The sequence below is a fragment of the Uloborus diversus genome, chromosome 6 (assembly GCF_026930045.1).
Source record: "Uloborus diversus isolate 005 chromosome 6, Udiv.v.3.1, whole genome shotgun sequence".
NCBI classification, from domain to species: domain Eukaryota; kingdom Metazoa; phylum Arthropoda; class Arachnida; order Araneae; family Uloboridae; genus Uloborus; species Uloborus diversus.
In genome coordinates, this window is record NC_072736.1 from 162,905,985 (window position 1) to 162,924,585 (window position 18,601).

The window sequence follows — 18,601 nt, forward strand, 5'->3', positions numbered from 1 at the left end:
CAACTACACCTCCTACGCAAAATTATTGCTAAGCAGAGGTGCCTCCTCTTCAAGGGTGATGTGCACCCCCCCCCCAAATAGGAGCAAAACCCTTTCACCCCCCCCCCCTAAATTTTTAATAGTGCAACCTGCTCCATGGATCATATTCCCTCAAGTTTTCCTCAAAACTCAACTGTCCATTTCTTTAGGCAGACAGGCTGGTCACATTATCATAAGCTGCGAAATAAATGAGATTACAGCTATTTTAAGTAGTTGGAAAGAAGTTAATATTGATTCCATGAATTATTTTTTCGGATTCAAAAAATTGAAGTTTTATAATAGTCGTAAAAAAAATCTTGTCACAGGGGGGTCTGCTGACCCTTTGACCCTCCCCTGAATCCGCCCTTGATATAGGGTAACGGCACCAGTAACAGAAAAAGATACAGTAACAGACAGTCGTAAGTTTGGATTTCAATAATGAGAGTTTTAGGCCGGTAAAACTGATGTTGCTGCAACCCATGAATACGCCGCAACCATCTAGTGTTATCAAAGCGAATTTCATGAGCCAGTTGGTATTTACAAGGCAGAGGTGGAAGGTTATGAACAGTTACCACGAGGTCTGCCGGTGTTTCATGTTCATTTGAATTTAACAAGGTTTTAGATCTAAAAATAAAGAACTTTTGCACATTTTGAAGAGAAAAGGGGAATTGTGTCCATTATTCATCCTTTCCTCATCCTACACTGTTAAAAATTTTCCGGAAAATTTACGGTAATTGTTACTGGCATCCATGTTGCCAGTAACTATTACCGTAAAAATCAAATGTTACTGTAAAATTTTACGGTTTCCTCGGTAGGCCACAGCAACCAGTTGGCGCTGGGATCGCTTATTTCTCCGGTATAAATTACCGTAAAAATCAGCGATGCGTCGGCGATGCAATTTTACAGTAACAATTACCAGAAAATCTTCCTGAATTTTTAACAGTGTATCTGTTACTGGGGGTCGGACCTTTTTTCGAAATTGAGCAAATAAAAATAGAATGAACTAATTCAAAGGATCCAGAAGCAGTCAAACGTTGGATAAGATATAGTTGCATGAGAGAAACATAGTTTAAAAAGTTCTAATTGCATAAAAAAGCTCAGAAAATTGAGTTAACCTGAGAACGATGTCTTAAGCATGTCTGTGACTGGTGCCGTTGCCCTACAGGGTGTCTCAAAATAAAAAATATACTCACACTTAAACTATCGTTAACATGCTGCTTTTTTGCATTGCAGGCTTAATTCATTGATCACATCACGGCAAGAAATCGACTTAGTTTTGAAGAGAGGAAGTTTGTCTTGAAATGTTGGAAGATCGAAAACGCCATTGAAGCGCAAGGCGGTTCGGAAGGAAATAGGGAAGTTGCAACCTATTAAATGTTCATATTTTGGCTATTGCATATTGTTAATTGACCCTCAAAACTAAAAAATTCACCATCGCCGAATTTTAAAACACCTTGGTTGATTTTTAATGAATTTTTAAAAATCCACGCGCAAAAGTGCGCTCTTCTGAAACGTCACGAGCCTACGTCACAGGGCGCGAATGGGCAGCCTTCCGCCGAAGATTCCTTGTTTTCGCTAGGGACATTTTGAGCGCGCTGATATTTTTATTTTTTAGAAATTCAATAATCCTTTTGAACACACTATGGAGGCCGGATTTGTTAAAGCACAATCTAAATAATCTTCCTCAAATAATATCAATGGTGATATTCGAATATTTCCGAGAGGATGAGAGGTTTAATGTTCCAGAAACGCGAGGAGATGAGCCTTTTACGTTTCATCTTCGAAGTCGAATGCACGTTCTTCGATTTCTCCCATGACATGGGAACCGGTTCGCTAGCGTTTCTCTCCTATCGGACGTCACTTCCTATGCCATCTGACGTCACAGGCGCTTGAACTTTAAAAATTAATTTAAAAAAAAACTACTTATCGTATCGCAAAAATTTTTTCACCTATGATGTTCATACATGTTACTCTATCATATAAAAATAAAATTGAAAAATCGAAAACTTCCCTATTGGCAAAACAGCCATCAACGCGCTGGACCAGAACAATTTGAAGTAGATGAACTTTTTTTTTTTTTCGCGGGAATAGCCTCGAAACAAATTTTATCGCACCAAACCAAGAACAATTGAAAACAACTACGTCACTTCCGTCGCACAAAAGGGTTGAGGATCAGAATTTCAAATCCTTCGCATAAAAAATTTTCACTCCCCTCCCCCCCTCAAAAAAAAGGAAAGAAAGGAAAAGTAAATGGAAACAAAGAGAGGAAATGCCTGTCTCTCTTATACCTAGAGTAATTCAATTACAGTGCTGGTAAAAAAATTGCAACACCCTCACATTTTCACAACAATGGGATTATGTGAGAAGTTTTGGTCGATCGATTAACGATGAATGTATGTGAAATCCTGCAGAACTTATGAAACAAACGTTTAACAGCAGGAGTCAGATAATTGTTTACGTAGATCGGGGTTGTTTCCGGGCCAAGGCAAACTGCTGACCCCAAGCTCATTTTTCCATTTCTAAACCTGCGTGTGAGTTTAGAGGAAAAATATTACTCAGCCCCATGTCAATTTAAGTCTAATGGCAGGATAAAGGTTTTTAAATTGTTACTTACCAGTTTTGCCTTATGGCACGAAGCAGAATCATCCTGGAAAATGAGTTTGGAACTGAAGTAAAGTAATCCCGGATAGTAGGAAGCAATTTCTCCTCCAAAATGCCAATACACACCTGAGCGTTTACAGTTCCTTACACAAAGTGAAGCCCTCCAACTCCTTGATCAGAAATACAGCCCCAAATCATCTGGGATACGGGATGTTTGACTGTGTGTTGAATGCAGTCAGGATGATATGGGTGATGCAATTTCTTTTACTACCACTGTATACATATTTCTAATTTTCGAAGTTGAATCTTAAAACTACCATTTCCCCCCTCCTAACTGTCCTATTTATTCATAACTCCCGCTCGCAGATACACCAACACATCTCGAGCACCGAAACCACCTGAATGCCTTTCAAAGAAGTTATTAACTCTGATATTGAGAATCGTTACCGGATTGTTCGGTACTCCATCATTGTCGGCGTCAGAGTCGCACGCATCACCATATCCATCTCCATCGGAATCTTCTTGTCCACTGTTGGGTGTCATTGGGCAGTTATCCTAGAGGGAAAAATAAATTTCAATTGTAAGTTATGCTATGGATTTCTAGGAGCTAATACACTTCCAGTTCTAGTAATTAAAAAAAATATTGTAACGGATCCGGTGCGACTTCCACCTTTCTTGGAAGGACGACACAGATCTTGAGAAAAACACAGGAAATTTATTTACACTATGTACAGGAAAGATCGTCAACAACTGCTAAATTAATCATCAGCAATAAAGCAAATATCACTCAACACCGTAAACTCAACGGTTACACACGTATTTACTTCCAAATACGCAAAAATACAGCTCGATAGGCTTCACAAAACAGAGCAATAAATGCTCTCCAGCGTACCACTGCAACGATTCACAAGCAAAAACTAACTCGAAAACTGACTTTTTATCATGCGGGCCGTTTTTTATACACATCGAAAAGAGAGCTCTCAAATATTCCACAAGATTCCCGAAAATCGTAGACCGTTATTTTTTTTCTTTCATTCACAAATTTTATCATTCAGAAATGAGGGGACCATATATTTCGGCCAAATGTACGGGGGCTGTATATTCAATATAGGAAACTATTTACAGGTTACGTTACTACAATAATTTTAGATGACAGATAATTTAATAAACGCCAAATTTAGCTAGATTATGACAAATTAATCACAAAAATAACTAAAATTTACAGAATTTGTAACATTGCCCCCTTCCCAATGACTGCACGTCCCGGGCAGTACAATCCTCAGAAAGGGTGCCAAACTTCTATGACAAGTTCACTAATACACACATTAAATAATAACCAATAATGCATAGAAAACACAATAATAACAAGAAATATTACTAAACATTTAAAGCAAAAAAAATTATCTACAACTTTTATGTTATCAACCATGGTTGTTTACGTAATACTCATGAACTAGGGTCATAATATGGGGCTAACCGATCATAATGTACAACCCTAGGTTTTGCATTAGGTGATTTTTGGATCCTCACTACGACGTCATTCAGTCGGTTAAGGACTTTGTAGGGTCCATCCCAATGCGACTGCAATTTGGGTGAAAGACCTTTCCGTCGGATGGGATTCCATAACCGAACCTTTTCGCCTTCGTTGAATTCATGTCCAGTAGACCTTGTGTCGTATCGGGTCTTCATCTTCTCCGCCGCGATGTTGATTCGCTCTCATGCGAAGTTATGAACGTCTTCCAATCGGAACTGGAGATCCTGGATGTACTCCTCAGGCGATGAAGGCGCATCCGGAGGACGACCGAAGACGAGATCACAAGGTAGCCGAAGCTCTCGTCTGAAGAGCATCTGAGATGGAGCATATCCGGTAGTCTCGTAGACAGCACTGCGGTAGGCCAGCAGGAACAAAGGTAGCTTCTTGTCCCAATCCTGTTGATTTCTGGAGACCATAAGCGAGAGATTATTCAGGATTGTGCGGTTAAATCTCTCCACCTTGCCGTCCGATTGTGGGTGTAGTGGTGTTGTCCTAGTTTTCTCAATTCCGAGAATTTGACATAGGCCCTTAAACACAGCAGAAATGAAATTCCTCCCTTGATCGGAATGAATCTGCAAAGGTGTTCCATATCTCGAGATCCAATGTTGGACTAGAGTCTCTGCTACGGTGGTAGCTTCTTGATCTGGAATGGGATACGCTTCGGGCCATTTGGTGAAATAGTCGATGGAAACAAGAATATTTTTGTTCCCATCAGCAGTTCTTGGTAGAGGACCCAGGATGTCGATCCCGATTCGTTCGAAAGGAGCTCCAACGTTGCACAGATGTAGCTTCCCTCTGCTTCTTTTCTTCGGTTCTTTACGAGCAGCACAGGCGTCACAAGAATGGCACCACTTCTCCACGTCATCCTTCGCCTTGCTCCAGAAGAAGCGCTCCCGAACTTTATTGAAGGTTTTCAAGACACCAAAATGTCCTCCAGTCGCACTACTATGTATTTCTTTCAGAACATCTGAAATCCTTGATCAGGGAAGTAGTAACTGCCACCTAGATGTTTTGCCGTCATCAGATTCCCATTTTCGGTGCAGTACGCCGTTCCGTAAATGGAGTGAGTTCCATAAAGCCCAGTATCTTTTTGTTGCAGGACTGAAGATGGAAACGTCCTGCCAGCTAGGTCGCCGACTGTCACTTTCCATGAACTCCAAAATTGGTTTTATGTCGGGGTCGTTGATTTTTTCGAACTTGGTCGTCACTCCATGGATCAGGTTCTGATGATGTTGAAGTCACTGTCACCTTAAGGCAGTAAAGCTAGTCATTCCATACTGTTTCTCGATTCGTGTACAATAGTGGCAGTTCTCAGGACAGGGTCTCCTTGATAAAGCATCTGCATTACCATGAGACAACCATTGAGAAGGAATAGAAGGAGAGAGTGCAACCCTACTATCCCGATACGGCAACAGTACCATGTGCCCTGGGGAGCAATTTGGAGTTGACCGTAACCGTTGAAGAAGTTTTCATTAGCTGAAGTCATGCATGATAACAACCTTTAGCTGTAGAAGGGAGAAATTAGATTTATAGTAATAGTGCAGTATTCTAGCATTGTAAACTGTGAGAAAAAAGCCACACCAGGAGGTCCAGTAACTTTTCCCTAGCATGTACGAATGATTTTTACTTCTAAATAAAGAAAAAATAACATTTATATGCATTCAACGGGTACATATTCCACAGTTGCCTAAAATTTTTAAATTTTTGTACTTATTTTACCTATAAAAGTTATAAAACATTGTATATCTTGAGTGCAAATAACATTTTAGTTCCATAAAAACACTTTTTACTTAACTAGTAATTATTTTAACGACTCTTAAGCATTTTGTGTACATTTGCTTTGTTGGCGAGTATCTTCTCGCCAAACTCCTGTGAACAGCAGATGCGCAAGAATAAAGATTTGCTATATTTATGCTTCAATTTAAATACTAGTATGCCTGCGTATGAAATCATTTCAAAACATTGATTACAATACATATGAATCCATAAATTTTCAGTCAATAACAGAACAATTTAAACTATTTGTACATGCCCGTCATTTCAGGGAATAAACATCAAAATACATGAAAAGTGCAATTACATTATATTTTAAAATCCGGAAAGAAGTGGGGAAAGGGAGTTTGAATGATAGGCCTGTATTTCTATCCGTTATTTATTTATTTATTTATTATTATGCGGTAAAGGAGTTGGAGCCAGAGTTGCTCTGATTTGTAGCCCCGACTTCATAATAAGCGCCGTCGCGTCGTCTGAAAAATATTTAATGCCAAAAGAGCGATTGCGTGCCAAAACGCGACAACTTCCCAGCCAAACAAGTCACCTGACCTGGGAAACATTGGGTCCCAAGCTTATTTCACTGAGACATTTTCTATGGCTCCCTCCATTAGTATTCCTTCTCAATGGAGACAACCCTTTTCGATGCTTGATCTCCATGTCATATTCCTGGAGCCGCTGTATCCACCTGGCTATCTGGCCTTCCGGATTTTTGAAGTTCAAAAGCCAAGTTAACGAGGCATGATCTGTCCGAAGCAGAAATTTTCGGCCGTAGAGATAATGATGGAAGTGTTCTACAGCTTTCACTATGGCCAGTAACTAACTCCTTTCTGGTGACGCAGTAATTTCGCTATGGCTTTGATAAGCATTTGCTCCAGTAAGCGATGACATGTTCGTTGCCGTCTATTTCTTGGGATAAAACAGCTCCGATGCCCTCATTGCTCGCATCAGTGTCGAGGATGAAGGATTTTTCAGGCTGAGGATAGGCGAGGATAGGCGTTGATGTTAAAGCCTCCTTCAGTCGTAGAAATGCATCTTCGCATTCTTTGGACCATTCAAACTTTTGCTTGCTCTCCGTCAGCTTATGCAAAGGTCGTGCAATGTTGGAAAAACCCTTCACAAACCTACTGTAGTACGTGCAGAGCCCCAGGAAATTTCGCAGCTGATGGATGTTTTCGGGACGACTCCAACTCTTGACCGCAGATACCTTTTCTGGATCGGTTTGTACACCCTCAGAAGAGGGCGGAACAAATTACATTTGGACGGGCTTAACTTCAGATCGGCTTCCTTAAGCTTCTGCAGCACTTTCCTAAGATTAGCCAGATGTTCTTCGAAGCTGCGTCCCACGATGATGATATCGTCTAAATAGACCAGACAGGATTCACAGGAGAGTCCTCTTAACACGGTCTCCATAAGACGCTCGAACGAAGCTGGTGCATTGCAGAGGCCGAAGGGCATCACTTTAAACTGCCATAAGCCTTGTCCAGTTGTAAACGCTGTCTTTTCTTGGTCATCAGGGTGTATCTCAACCTGCCAGTAGCCGCTCTTCAAGTCGAGGGTCGAAAACCACTTGTGTTCGAAAAGAGTGTCCAAGGTGTCGTCTATCCGTGGAAGAGGGTAACTGTCTTTCTAGGTGATTTCCTTCAGCCGTCGGTAATCGACACAAAATCTGGTGGAGCCATCTTTCTTTCGGATCAAGACGATGGGAGAGGCCCAAGGACTGGACGAGGGTTCGATGACATCATTCTCCTGCATCTCTTTCAGGAGGGTCTCAACCTCTTCCTTCTTGGCGAACGGTAGTCGTCTTGCATGCTGTTTAATAGGGGGGTGTTCTCCAGTGTAGATCCTATGCTGCGTAAAATTCGTACGGCCAACATCATCCGATGTAGATGAAAACAGATGCTTGAAGTCGTCCACCAATTGTTCCGCAGCAGTTCTTTGATCTTTCGATAATGGCGCACTCCCAATTAACTTCGCCGTCAAGGACTCAGAACACAGTCTCGGGGGAATTGATTCTTCTAATGATGCAGTTTACTGGAGTACAAGTTGCTAACACTTCACCTTTCTGGATATTCCTTGGCCTTTCACTCACGTTGGCGACTCTCACAGGAATTACATCCTTAGAAAGGTCCACAAGCGTAGATGCTACCAGCACTCCTTTTAGGTTATTGCTTAGGTTAGGGTATTCAATGAGGCCGAATCTAAAGCTATTGTTTTCTTCAATGGAGCCAGGTATCAATGATTCTGTTCTAGAGGGTATGGTGAAGTCCTTTTGTGCTATTATTTGATGAGCGGATTTTACGACATTTTCTGCGTTGAAGATGGCTATGTCTTCTCTCATCGAGTGCAATTCATTAATCTTGAAGTCAAGGGTGAAGTTGTATTTCTTTAAAAAGTCCAATCCGAGAATGAAGGGTTCCGTGATATCAGCAACGAATGCCGTATGATGGTAGGTGGCATTCCCAAACACTATTTCCAACTCCACTTTACCCTCAATCTCAATTTTGTCACCTGTCACAGTCTGGAGACTTACGCGTGGCGATGTCCACAACAGTTTCAATCCAAATTCACGAGCCACATCTGACCTAATGATTGTCACATTGGCTCCAGTGTCGACAATCAGTTTGCAAGGATTCCCATTTACATGTGCGTAAATGAAAAGTCCATCACTGCCACAACTAGTAGAGGAAATCTGCAGAGCTCTGATGGTGGTGATTTCCTTCCCTCGCGTAGCTTGGCGAGCCGGACAACTCCTTCGCAGGAGCCCTTCACTACCGCATTTCCAGCACTTTTGCTCCTTTTTCTTTTGGGCTGTTATGCTGTTCAGATGTCTTGCCAAATCACCGAGTTGTCTCTCAAGTTCAGCGAGGTGGGACCACCTGGAATTAGATTCATCAGCTTCCTGAGTCCGGATTAGATGGCGATCCACACGGGTTGCTTCTTGGGCGGCCTCGTATCTCATCGCATACACCAACGCGGTCGAGCAGCTAGCTGGAGGGCTTACAGAACTTTCTGTAGCCGCCCCCTAGTTTGCTTGGTTTTTAACTTAACTAATAGCAACTGTCAGCAAACGGTTTTGTTACCTAACATTTTTAAGTGATCACTTTCAAATAAAAATAGGAATATAAAGTTTTGTTCGATCTCAGTTATAAAATAGTAAAAGAAACGTAACAAATTAGTAAGTCGTGGCCCGTAGCTAAGGTTGAAACGTTCAATAGTGAACGGCAAATTCAAAGAAGTTCTGGCGAGAAAGCACGAATCCAAAAGATTCGATGAAATAATCTTATGTTTTTTTCTTTATTAAGACTATTTCTATAAGCTTGGTTCTCACTGAAAAGTATGGAACAAAATAAGTGAAAATTATTTCTTGATTACAACACTCAATAATTGCAGTTAATCTTAAAATCTTCATATTAAGGTTAATTCTAAAGCAGCCAATAGAATTTAAATTAAAAATTTAGCGAAGAAGAAAAATAGGTATAGTAAAAGCTATTCGTACAAATTTGTATACCACCGCATTTTGTGTAAAATTAGCTCCTGACGTATATGTGCCCTATTTTCGTTGAAATTTTATTGATGAAATATAATTTAAAATATATTCGCGAAAATTTTCAGAATTAAAATACCTTTATTTTTTATAAACTCTAGAATTAACTTTGGGTGTCATCTACCAGATGGGTGTCACCCGGAGCAAACCACCCGCTCTCAAGAACTTGGATTTAGAAAAAAAGCTTTCTTTCTCTCAAGTTACAGCTTTCAAAAATTGAAAGCACACGATTTGATCAATATCTATTTGTTAAACATTAAAGGGGGGCAAATTACAGATAATCCTTTTCAAATTTTTTAAAAGGGATTTTTAAGTCATCTCACTTTTTAACTCGTAATTATTGGAAAAATTGATTTTTAAATTGAATTTCTAACGTTGTATGCGTTTTGGGTATACAATAAAAAACAAAATGCGAAATTTTCATAAACAAGAATTAATATTTCAATCTCTGTTTAGAGGTTTTCCCCTTTCCCCTGAAGGGAGAGAGGGGTTGAAAAAATACAATTAAAAAAAAATTTAAAAATCCGGAATCGGAGTCGGGGGTTTCAAAATCCAGGAGTCGGAGTCGGCCATTTTCCTTCCGACTCCGCAACCCTGGTGGCAACACATAGCTTCAACTCTTACACCACTAGTTCCGATACTTTCCGTAGATGTGCAAATGCATGTATAAGAAAATGCATAGGTACTCTTAATTAGGAAGTACCGTCGTATTGGGCGACTTTACCTTACAAAGTAGAAGCAATCAAATACGCTAGTAACTTAATCTTCGTTTGCTGGTGCGGTGAAGTCAACATTACTGCAACACTAATATTTTCCTCATCAATATTAGAAATGACTTGTCAATATCGAACTGGCTTGCTTATGTCATTTACACCTCGAGATCAAAACAGCTCTGCAACCGAAAATTTCTTTGAACCGCTGCGTAATTGAAGTTACTGGCGTCCTTGTATAACACGGTTAATTCGTTCCGTATTGCATCAAAACCGTGTTACACGAGATTTTTTTTAAAAATAACTTTTTAACTTATTTTTTACGCTAATTAGTCATGTACATAGTAAAAACCACGTAAATATGTATCGTGTTGTATCGAAATCGTGTTATACGAGACTTAGAAATAACGTGAATCAAGGGATGTGTACCGTGTTATATCGAAACCAAGTTTCATAAAAAGAAAATAAAAACTTATCATAGTTATCAACCATTAACAGAATGTATTTAACAAAGATGAAATTTCATCTTTTTAAAATATAACATTCGAGTTATATCAAAACCATGCATGCAGTATTGAATTCAAGTTTCGTACCATGTAATATGGAAACCGTGTTGTACAAGTACCGATTTATACGAGGGACGCCTGTATATCATTAAAAAAAAGTTTTGGTGAAAAGATTTTTATGCCATACAAAGGTTTTTACTCACCGCTTTACATCTAGGATTGTCACAACGCAGAGCGAAATCTGGCCAGCCATCAAGATCGCTGTCTGGACCGCACATATGTCCGTCCCCAGCCCAACCAATTCTGCACTAAAATGGCACCGAAAATGAAAAAAACACGTTGTTAAACAGTTTGAAAATTCTAAAAGAAACACTAAACAAGTGCTAAGGCAGGTTTCTGAAAAATCTGAAGGAAAATCATGAGGAATCGAAATTAAAAATTTATCTTCGCATACGACTGAGGCAGGGAGAGGCAAAAGGATGTAAGTGCCGAAATTAACAATTTGGAGATAACCAGTACACATGGTAGGTGAACCTTTCCTCTGTCTTACTTAGTAAATGGAGGGAGCTAGTCCAATCATTGGCTAAGCAAAAGCTTGGGCAAAAACCTCAAGTCACGTGACTCAACAGCGACGAATGGTTGACACGTTTTGCGTGAAACTGGCGCATTAAAATTGATTTCTTCCAATGCTTTTGTTTTAAATCCATCACGTGACTTGGTTATGACACTCCCTCTATTTTATCTCTTCTCAATGGTACTAGTAGCCCTGATAAATGCTGATGTACAGCATAATTTAGAAAACAATTTCCATGTAAGCCTACCTAGGACCTCAACTTTAAACGCGTTTTACGCAACTTGAAAATGTTCACTGACCTTTGCTTCTCCCTGCCTCATATGTTAATGAATGTATTGCACAAATCTTTATGTAATAAATAAACGTACTTGACTTCCAAACTGACAAATTTTTACTAATAAAAACAAATATCGCAGAAATAATTAAGTCATTTTCCAAGGAAAATGGAAGTATAAATAAATAAGTAGTAGGTAAAATAAAACTTAAAATATTGAAAAGCTAAACCGAAAGTAATTAGTAACCAATAGCTCTATTCACAAAAATCGATTTTCTCTTGAGTTAAATTGTTGCACTAAACGTTCTCGATACCCCCCATCCAATTTTTCAGTATTTTCTATCTTCTATGATTTCTGTTTTTTTTTTTTTTACTCAGACTGAATCTGCTCTCATCTGTAAAGAGTACTCGTCCGCATTCATTGTCTCTCCAATTCCGGTGTTCCCGGCATCACAGAGAACGCCTTCTCCGATGGGCAGGCGTTAGAGGTACACACCGTATAGGGCGTCGTGCAAACAGACCAACACCGTGCAGTCTTCTGCCCACGGTAAAATGCGATATCGGTCGTCCAGTCGCCTGTGTCGTGTGTCTAGCGATTTCTCCCGCTGTCTGCCGCCTGTTTCTTCTGGCCTGTAAGACAATATACCGGTCATCTACGGGTGTGGTTCCTCGTGGACGACCACTACTGAACCCCCGGATAGCTGTTCCTGTAGTTTGAAATTGTCTCCAAAGTCGTGAAACGATGCTGTGAGCAATTCCGAACTCTGCAGTCACACTTGTCACACTGCGCCCTTCCTCCAACTTCCCAATGATTCGACCTCGGGTAAAAGCATCCAGATGTCGTCCAACAGCTTGATTATTCGCCATTTCTCGCTGAGGCAGCAACTCGGTGTGATTTTAACTGCTATACGGCGTGCAATCTCTTTGCCAGAAATACTGATCTTACACCGACAACATGCTTTATACTACTCAGACACTCCCCCATTACGTCTGCCTGCATATCTGCGCAAGTGCTACCGTACATCACCTTACTTAATCTCCTGATTGGTCTTTCTGTCCGCTCTGCCTCCTCGTTCAGCTAATATGCTAATTTTTCGACTTCGTCCTTAATTTTTGCATACCAGTGTATTTCTTTTGAGTTGTAAATCTTTCCTGTGTGTGTCCGGAGGCAAGGCGCTTTGTACGTAGTAATGTACGTAGTAAACTGTGTATGTAAATCTGTTTAGCTTGTTCATAATTAATTGATTAATTAAGACTCATTTGGAATTCCGTTTCTTGTGAAGGTCCCACCGAAACGTTTAACTATACAAAGACATTCAGTAAGTTACCGCCCTATAGCCAGGGCTAAGGCAGAAATACATGAAATACACCGCCAGCTCAGTCAATTCCAGCCGAGGACTGCAGTTTCGTGCTTATTAGCACTCATCAGCCCGGCATAGGACCAACTGAGCTCTAGGTGGAAAACCTCTTAAGGAAGCCAAGAGAGCCAAACAAACTGGTAGCTAACTGCCTTAGCTCTGGCTATAGGGCGGTAACTTACTGAATATACCTGCCTTGCCTGCAATATTCGAGTTGAACCGAACCATTGTTTCGGTCACTCGTCTGGTCTGTGCTAATTCTTTGTTAGTTACCAGTTTGTTTGGCACTCTTGGCTTCCTTAAGAGGTTTTCCACCTCCAGCTCAGTTGGTCCTATGCGGGGTTAATGAGTGCTAATAAGCACGAAACTGCAGTCCTCGGCTGGAATTGACTGAGCTGGCGGTATGTTTCATGTATACAAAGACAGCTTTAAAATGCCATTTTAGCATGTTCTCTTAGAAAATTGACACTTAAGTACGTTGCCTTAAAACTATATTACTTGAGTGAAGTATTGTTAATACTGAGGGTTGTATATGGCTACGTTTGCATAGAGCAACTGGTCGACCTGTCGGTTAATTGGTGACTAACCAAGTGTGTTCTAATAAAGTTACCGGTTGATGAACACTAATAAAAACATCCTATGGACACTAACCGCGACGGTATCAAATCAACCGCTGACTTAATCAATCAACCACGAACGGTCGACTGGTAGCTATATGCGAACGAAACCTATGGCACCTTTTACCATGAAACGTTGTAGCACAAGAGGCATCCTTTAAAAGTCCCAATTTTTCAACTATGGCACCCTTAAGAATGCCAACTGGCACTTTTTAGGGTGGCATTGGGAGCCAAATGAACTCTCATAAAGTGGTGCTGCAGGTGCTGCATCGTTTCACCCTAAAAAGTGCCATATGCAACCTGGGCGGTCTTTCCAAGCTCGTCAGCTTGCGAGATCGAGCTTCTCGCTCACGTGATCGGTTGTGATGGAGAAATGTCGCAAAGTAGTATTCTAATCTACTCGAACTTAGCTTGCGGCTTGGTTCGAGTAGATTAGAAAACAACTTTGCGACATTTCTACGTCACAACCGATCACGTGAGCGAGAATCTCGATCTCGCAAGCTGACAGCTTGGAATGACCGCCCAGTAATTTTAGCAGTGTGGGCAGAATAAACCAAAAGCGTTATGTACATTTAGGAATTCCCTTAAATGTCTGTACGTTCAAGAGTGTACTTACACGACAGGAATATCGCAAGAATCCCCTCTTGAGCTCACACTCGGCGTTCGGATCGCAAATGGTTCCATCTGGGCAGGAGCCGGGATGTTGGTGACAACCCACGCTTTGATTGCCAACGTAGCCTTCCCGGCATTCGCCGCAAATGTAAGAGCCCTGAAAGAATTTTGAAATTAATCATCGAAAAACAAGGGCAAATTGCTTTAATTATTCTCTGGTATTCGTGCAGGTTTCAAGAACTTTCCAACAAAAATTTTGAAAAATGTTTCATGAGTGCACTCCAAGATCAACGCATTACAGGATTAAACAAAAATTCAACATGAACTATGAATTAGGGTTGTTTAACGAAAGAAAACACATCTATACTAATAATATAATATTGTTACAAATTCTGTAAATAGTAATTATTGTAGTAACGTAACCTGTAAATAGTTTCCCGTAATGAATATACAACCCCTATACATTCGGCTAAAGTATACGATCCCCTATTTCTTTTTTTGTTCATTGATAAAATTTGATAACGGTCTACTATTTTCGAGAAGCGTTTGGAATCTTGTGGAATATTTGAGAGATTTCTTTCGATGTTTATAAAAGCGTCCCGCGTGATAAAAAGTTGAGTTTCGATTGAGAATTTGTGCTGAGAGTGTATTAGCTCTGTTTATTGCGAGGCATTTCGCTGTGTTGTTTTTCGTATTTGGAAGTAAATACGTGTGTAACCGTTGAGTTTACGGTTTGTGTGATATTTGCTTAATTGCTGATGATTAATTTAGCAGTTGTTGACGATCTTCCCTGTACATAGTGTAAATAAAATTTCCTGTATTTTTAATCAAGAACTGTGTCGTCCTTTCAAGAAAGTTGGAAGTCTCACCGGATCCGTTACAATATAATAAAATCTATACTAATAATATAAAGTAGTAGAGTTTGTTTGTTTGAACGCGCTAATCTCAGAAAATACTGGTTAGAATTGAAAAAATCTTTTTGTGTTGAATAGTCCATTTATTGAAGAAGGCTATAGGCAATTTTTTTTTTTAAATCAGACTGACAGAAATATTTGTTATTGCGAATTCAATGTTTAATTAATTGTTTAGTTCTATGAATTCCTTATACATGGCGGGGTATGTCTAGTTCTATGAACTCCTAATAGAAGGCGGAGTAAGTTGACCCTTCGATAGGGCGCTGGCCGATAATGTCGATAGTTGCAAGGAACCATGCCCATGCTACGCTGTTGTGATCAGCGAATAGATTTTTGAATGCTTTTTTTTTTTTTTCGAACTTCAGGTACACAATTTGATTTTGTAGGATTTTTGTATTGGGTTTTGTTTTCCTTATTTCTTCAACGTTTGTTTTTGTTCTTATAGTTGAAGATAGTTACTTATCTAAGTAAATAATTCAATTTGTCGTATTATTCAATTGTAATTGTTCTTTATAACGTTTTAATTATAGCATTGTTTATTTGGCGAAAAACTTTAAATTACATGGGGAGAAAACGCTTCACTCGCTAAAGAGCAGGGTTACGGTAGCGTGGTTGCTTGGCACGTTGAGCGATGAACTATGTATTTGAAGGATTATTTTGAGTTTTAAAGCTACTGTTAATATTTTTACGTGTTTTGGCGAATAGTTTTAAATTCCAAAGAGACTTTAATAGGTCTTTTGAAAAGGTGTGTATGCATTTCAGTTGAAGAAAAATGATCATTTCACATCAGAAGCGGGGCGGGGTGCTTGGAGTTTTTTTGTTCAACGGACTTCCTTTGACTTCTTAGCACGGGCATCGCCGTGCGGGTACTACTAGTAATAATATATAGCTGAAGAGTTTGTTTGTTTGAACGCGCTAATCCCAGAAACTACTGCTTCGAATTGAAAAATTATTTTTGTGTTGAAAAGTCCATTCATTGAGGAAGGCTATAGGCTATGTGACATCACGCTATGACTAATATGAGTGCAGCAGCAATAAATTGAAATTTAATCAATAATAATCATGATGCATTTTTTGTTGCGTCAATAGTAAGAACTTCGTTGTCCGAATAGCTCACTCGGTAAAGCGCTGGGCCAGCCGCCCTAGGGTCCTGGGTTCGAACCCGGCTGTGTGCAGGAAGATTTTCAGTATTTATTACCCGGCTCATTTAAAAATTAATTAATTTATAACTTAAGGGTTTTCAATTATTTTTATTGATTTTTTTTTTCGATTTTCCTATTCAACATCGATGTGGATAAGGATGTGTAATTTTTTTACTATAAACATATCATATATCTATCATAGCGTGATGTACTTAAAATATTTTTTAATACATTGTTGTCTTATTAACGCGGGTGAAACCGCTGGGCACAGCTAAAAATAAATAAAGGAAAGTATAAATTGTTTCTCAACATTATTAGTGACCCAGGCAACGGTGGGTATGCTTGCTACTCCAAAATAAAGTATAAACCACTGAGAGTAACAAGTTAGCTCATTAAGCAATTCCCAATTTTATTTTGAAGAGATAAATGACTTTTATAAAAAATGCCATCGAGCGGAAAACATTTCATACCATCATTTAAACTTTGAAAATCATCAACAGTGCTCATTTAACCTTACTTCCACAGAAACATACAAAACATAAATTGAAGTTTATATAGCAATTAGCACATGCAAATAGCTTCGCATGTGGTTAAAATTCTTACTTACTTCAACAGACAACCGTCTATCACATACAATTCCAGATAATAAAAAGATAATCTTAGTAGTATTCGAACTATGTTAATGAATCTACCTTTTATATACAACTATTGTCTCTAATCCAGCAAGCAAAAATAAATCCAAAATTAACTATCAAATAGTATCTTAACTGAAGCTTCGTATGCCTTTAGTATTCTTATTTACCATTAGGGTGAGTAACTCCAAGTAACAATAATTAATCTAAAAGGAAATTAACGTAATAAACCATTACTCTCTCTTGTATAATGATTATCGTTAGGCAAAGTAAAACTAATAAATTTAGCACAAAGCAATTGCATGACAGCTGCTGCGTTTCAAGTTTAATCTTTATTCTTTTTTTAATGCAAAAAAAAAAAAAAAAAAAAAAACTCATTGAGCAATTAAATATTACAGATCATAAATTTTTCTTCAGGAGAGAAAAAAAGCAGTAAGTATCAGCAAAAAAAAATGTGCTTGCTACTAACACTTATAATATTGTAGGTTTATAACAAAATAATGAATTCCATTTCTTTTTACCTGAACATATTTTTTAATATTATATTTTTTCGGGAAATAAGTATATGCAATGAAATATTTTTTTCATTTTGCCCTATGAAAAAAAAGTGAAAATTTTCAACTTTTTTTTGAATGCCCAATTTCACTCAAAAAATTAAAATAATGTTTCAATGCAAGTTTTATCATAAATTACAATATTCTTTCTTTATGTAATGTAATTTTCTAAACAAATTTCCAAACTTTCATTTTAAAAATCCTCAGCCGTCTTAACTATTTCACTTTGCCCCACATTCCTGTACATCAAATGAAGAGGGACATTCGAAAATGGCAATTATGTCTCCAAATTTGTCGAATCGCCAGACAAAATTTGCCGAATGAGTACATTTTTTGGGGGGTCAGAATGAATTCCAGTGATCTCGCATCCCCCCCCACCCCACCCCTGTTTCCTGTGTTCCCACAACTAACGCCAAATTAATGTTATTGTTATTCAGTAGTTATTTTAACATTTATTTAAACTGATGATTTTAATTTTTCATATTTTTTTTTTCTTTCTGCCGTTTTTCTTTTACATTAAGTCTCCGTATGAACCTTAGAGACTGATAAATTTTTCCCATTATGAAACGGTACATAATTTTAAGTAGTTGTAACTGCTTCGGAAATAAATGAAACAAAGCAGCTTTTATGAACAAAAACGAATATCACCAATACAGAAAATTCTCATTAATCTAGACTCTATTAAACTGGAATTAGTTTAATCCAATCAACTATTTTAGATGTACATGCTGCATAAATAAAAGGCGAGTTAACGCAATAATGTATTTTTGTAGGCTGTATTTTGTACTGTATTTTTGCAATTTTTTCTTATGCAGTTTTATATTTCATTCTCTTGAATTAAAAATACAATTTTTATTATGCACAGTAGTTTGTTGATGTACCTTAGTTCAATTTAAAAGTTATTTGTTTAATCCGTACTATTATTAGTTCGGGCCACCTGGATCCCCTATTAGTCCTGATTTATGAAGTTCTACTGTAATTTAATTTTTTACATAATTATGTATAATAATCTTACTTCTCTTCGTCGGCACTTAAGAATATCAAACAAAACCAGGCCCGGATCTGCGTTCTCAAAGACCCTGCAGTGCGAGGGGGCCAATGTTCTTAAGGGACCCAACGACCCAAGAAATTGAAGAAAAAAAATGAAATAAGAAATAATTTGAAAGATAAACTGAAATTTAAAAAAAAGACTTAAGACTTATTAACGTAGTAAATATTCACTGCTATCCACTGAGGAG

General features: G+C 38.6%; 1 protein-coding gene across 1 annotated transcript in view; it reads right to left on the bottom strand.

Moving 5' to 3' along the window:
* Nucleotides 1–18,601, bottom strand: part of LOC129225296 (cartilage oligomeric matrix protein-like) — a 202,089-nt gene that overhangs the window by 66,136 nt on the left and 117,352 nt on the right. The window contains exons 11-13 of the mRNA XM_054859885.1: nt 14,126–14,278; nt 10,890–10,994; nt 3,067–3,174 (exon numbers count right to left, since the gene is read on the bottom strand). Of these exons, the coding sequence (XP_054715860.1) occupies nt 3,067–3,174; nt 10,890–10,994; nt 14,126–14,278 (366 nt within the window). The remainder of the gene's footprint in view (nt 1–3,066; nt 3,175–10,889; nt 10,995–14,125; nt 14,279–18,601) is intronic.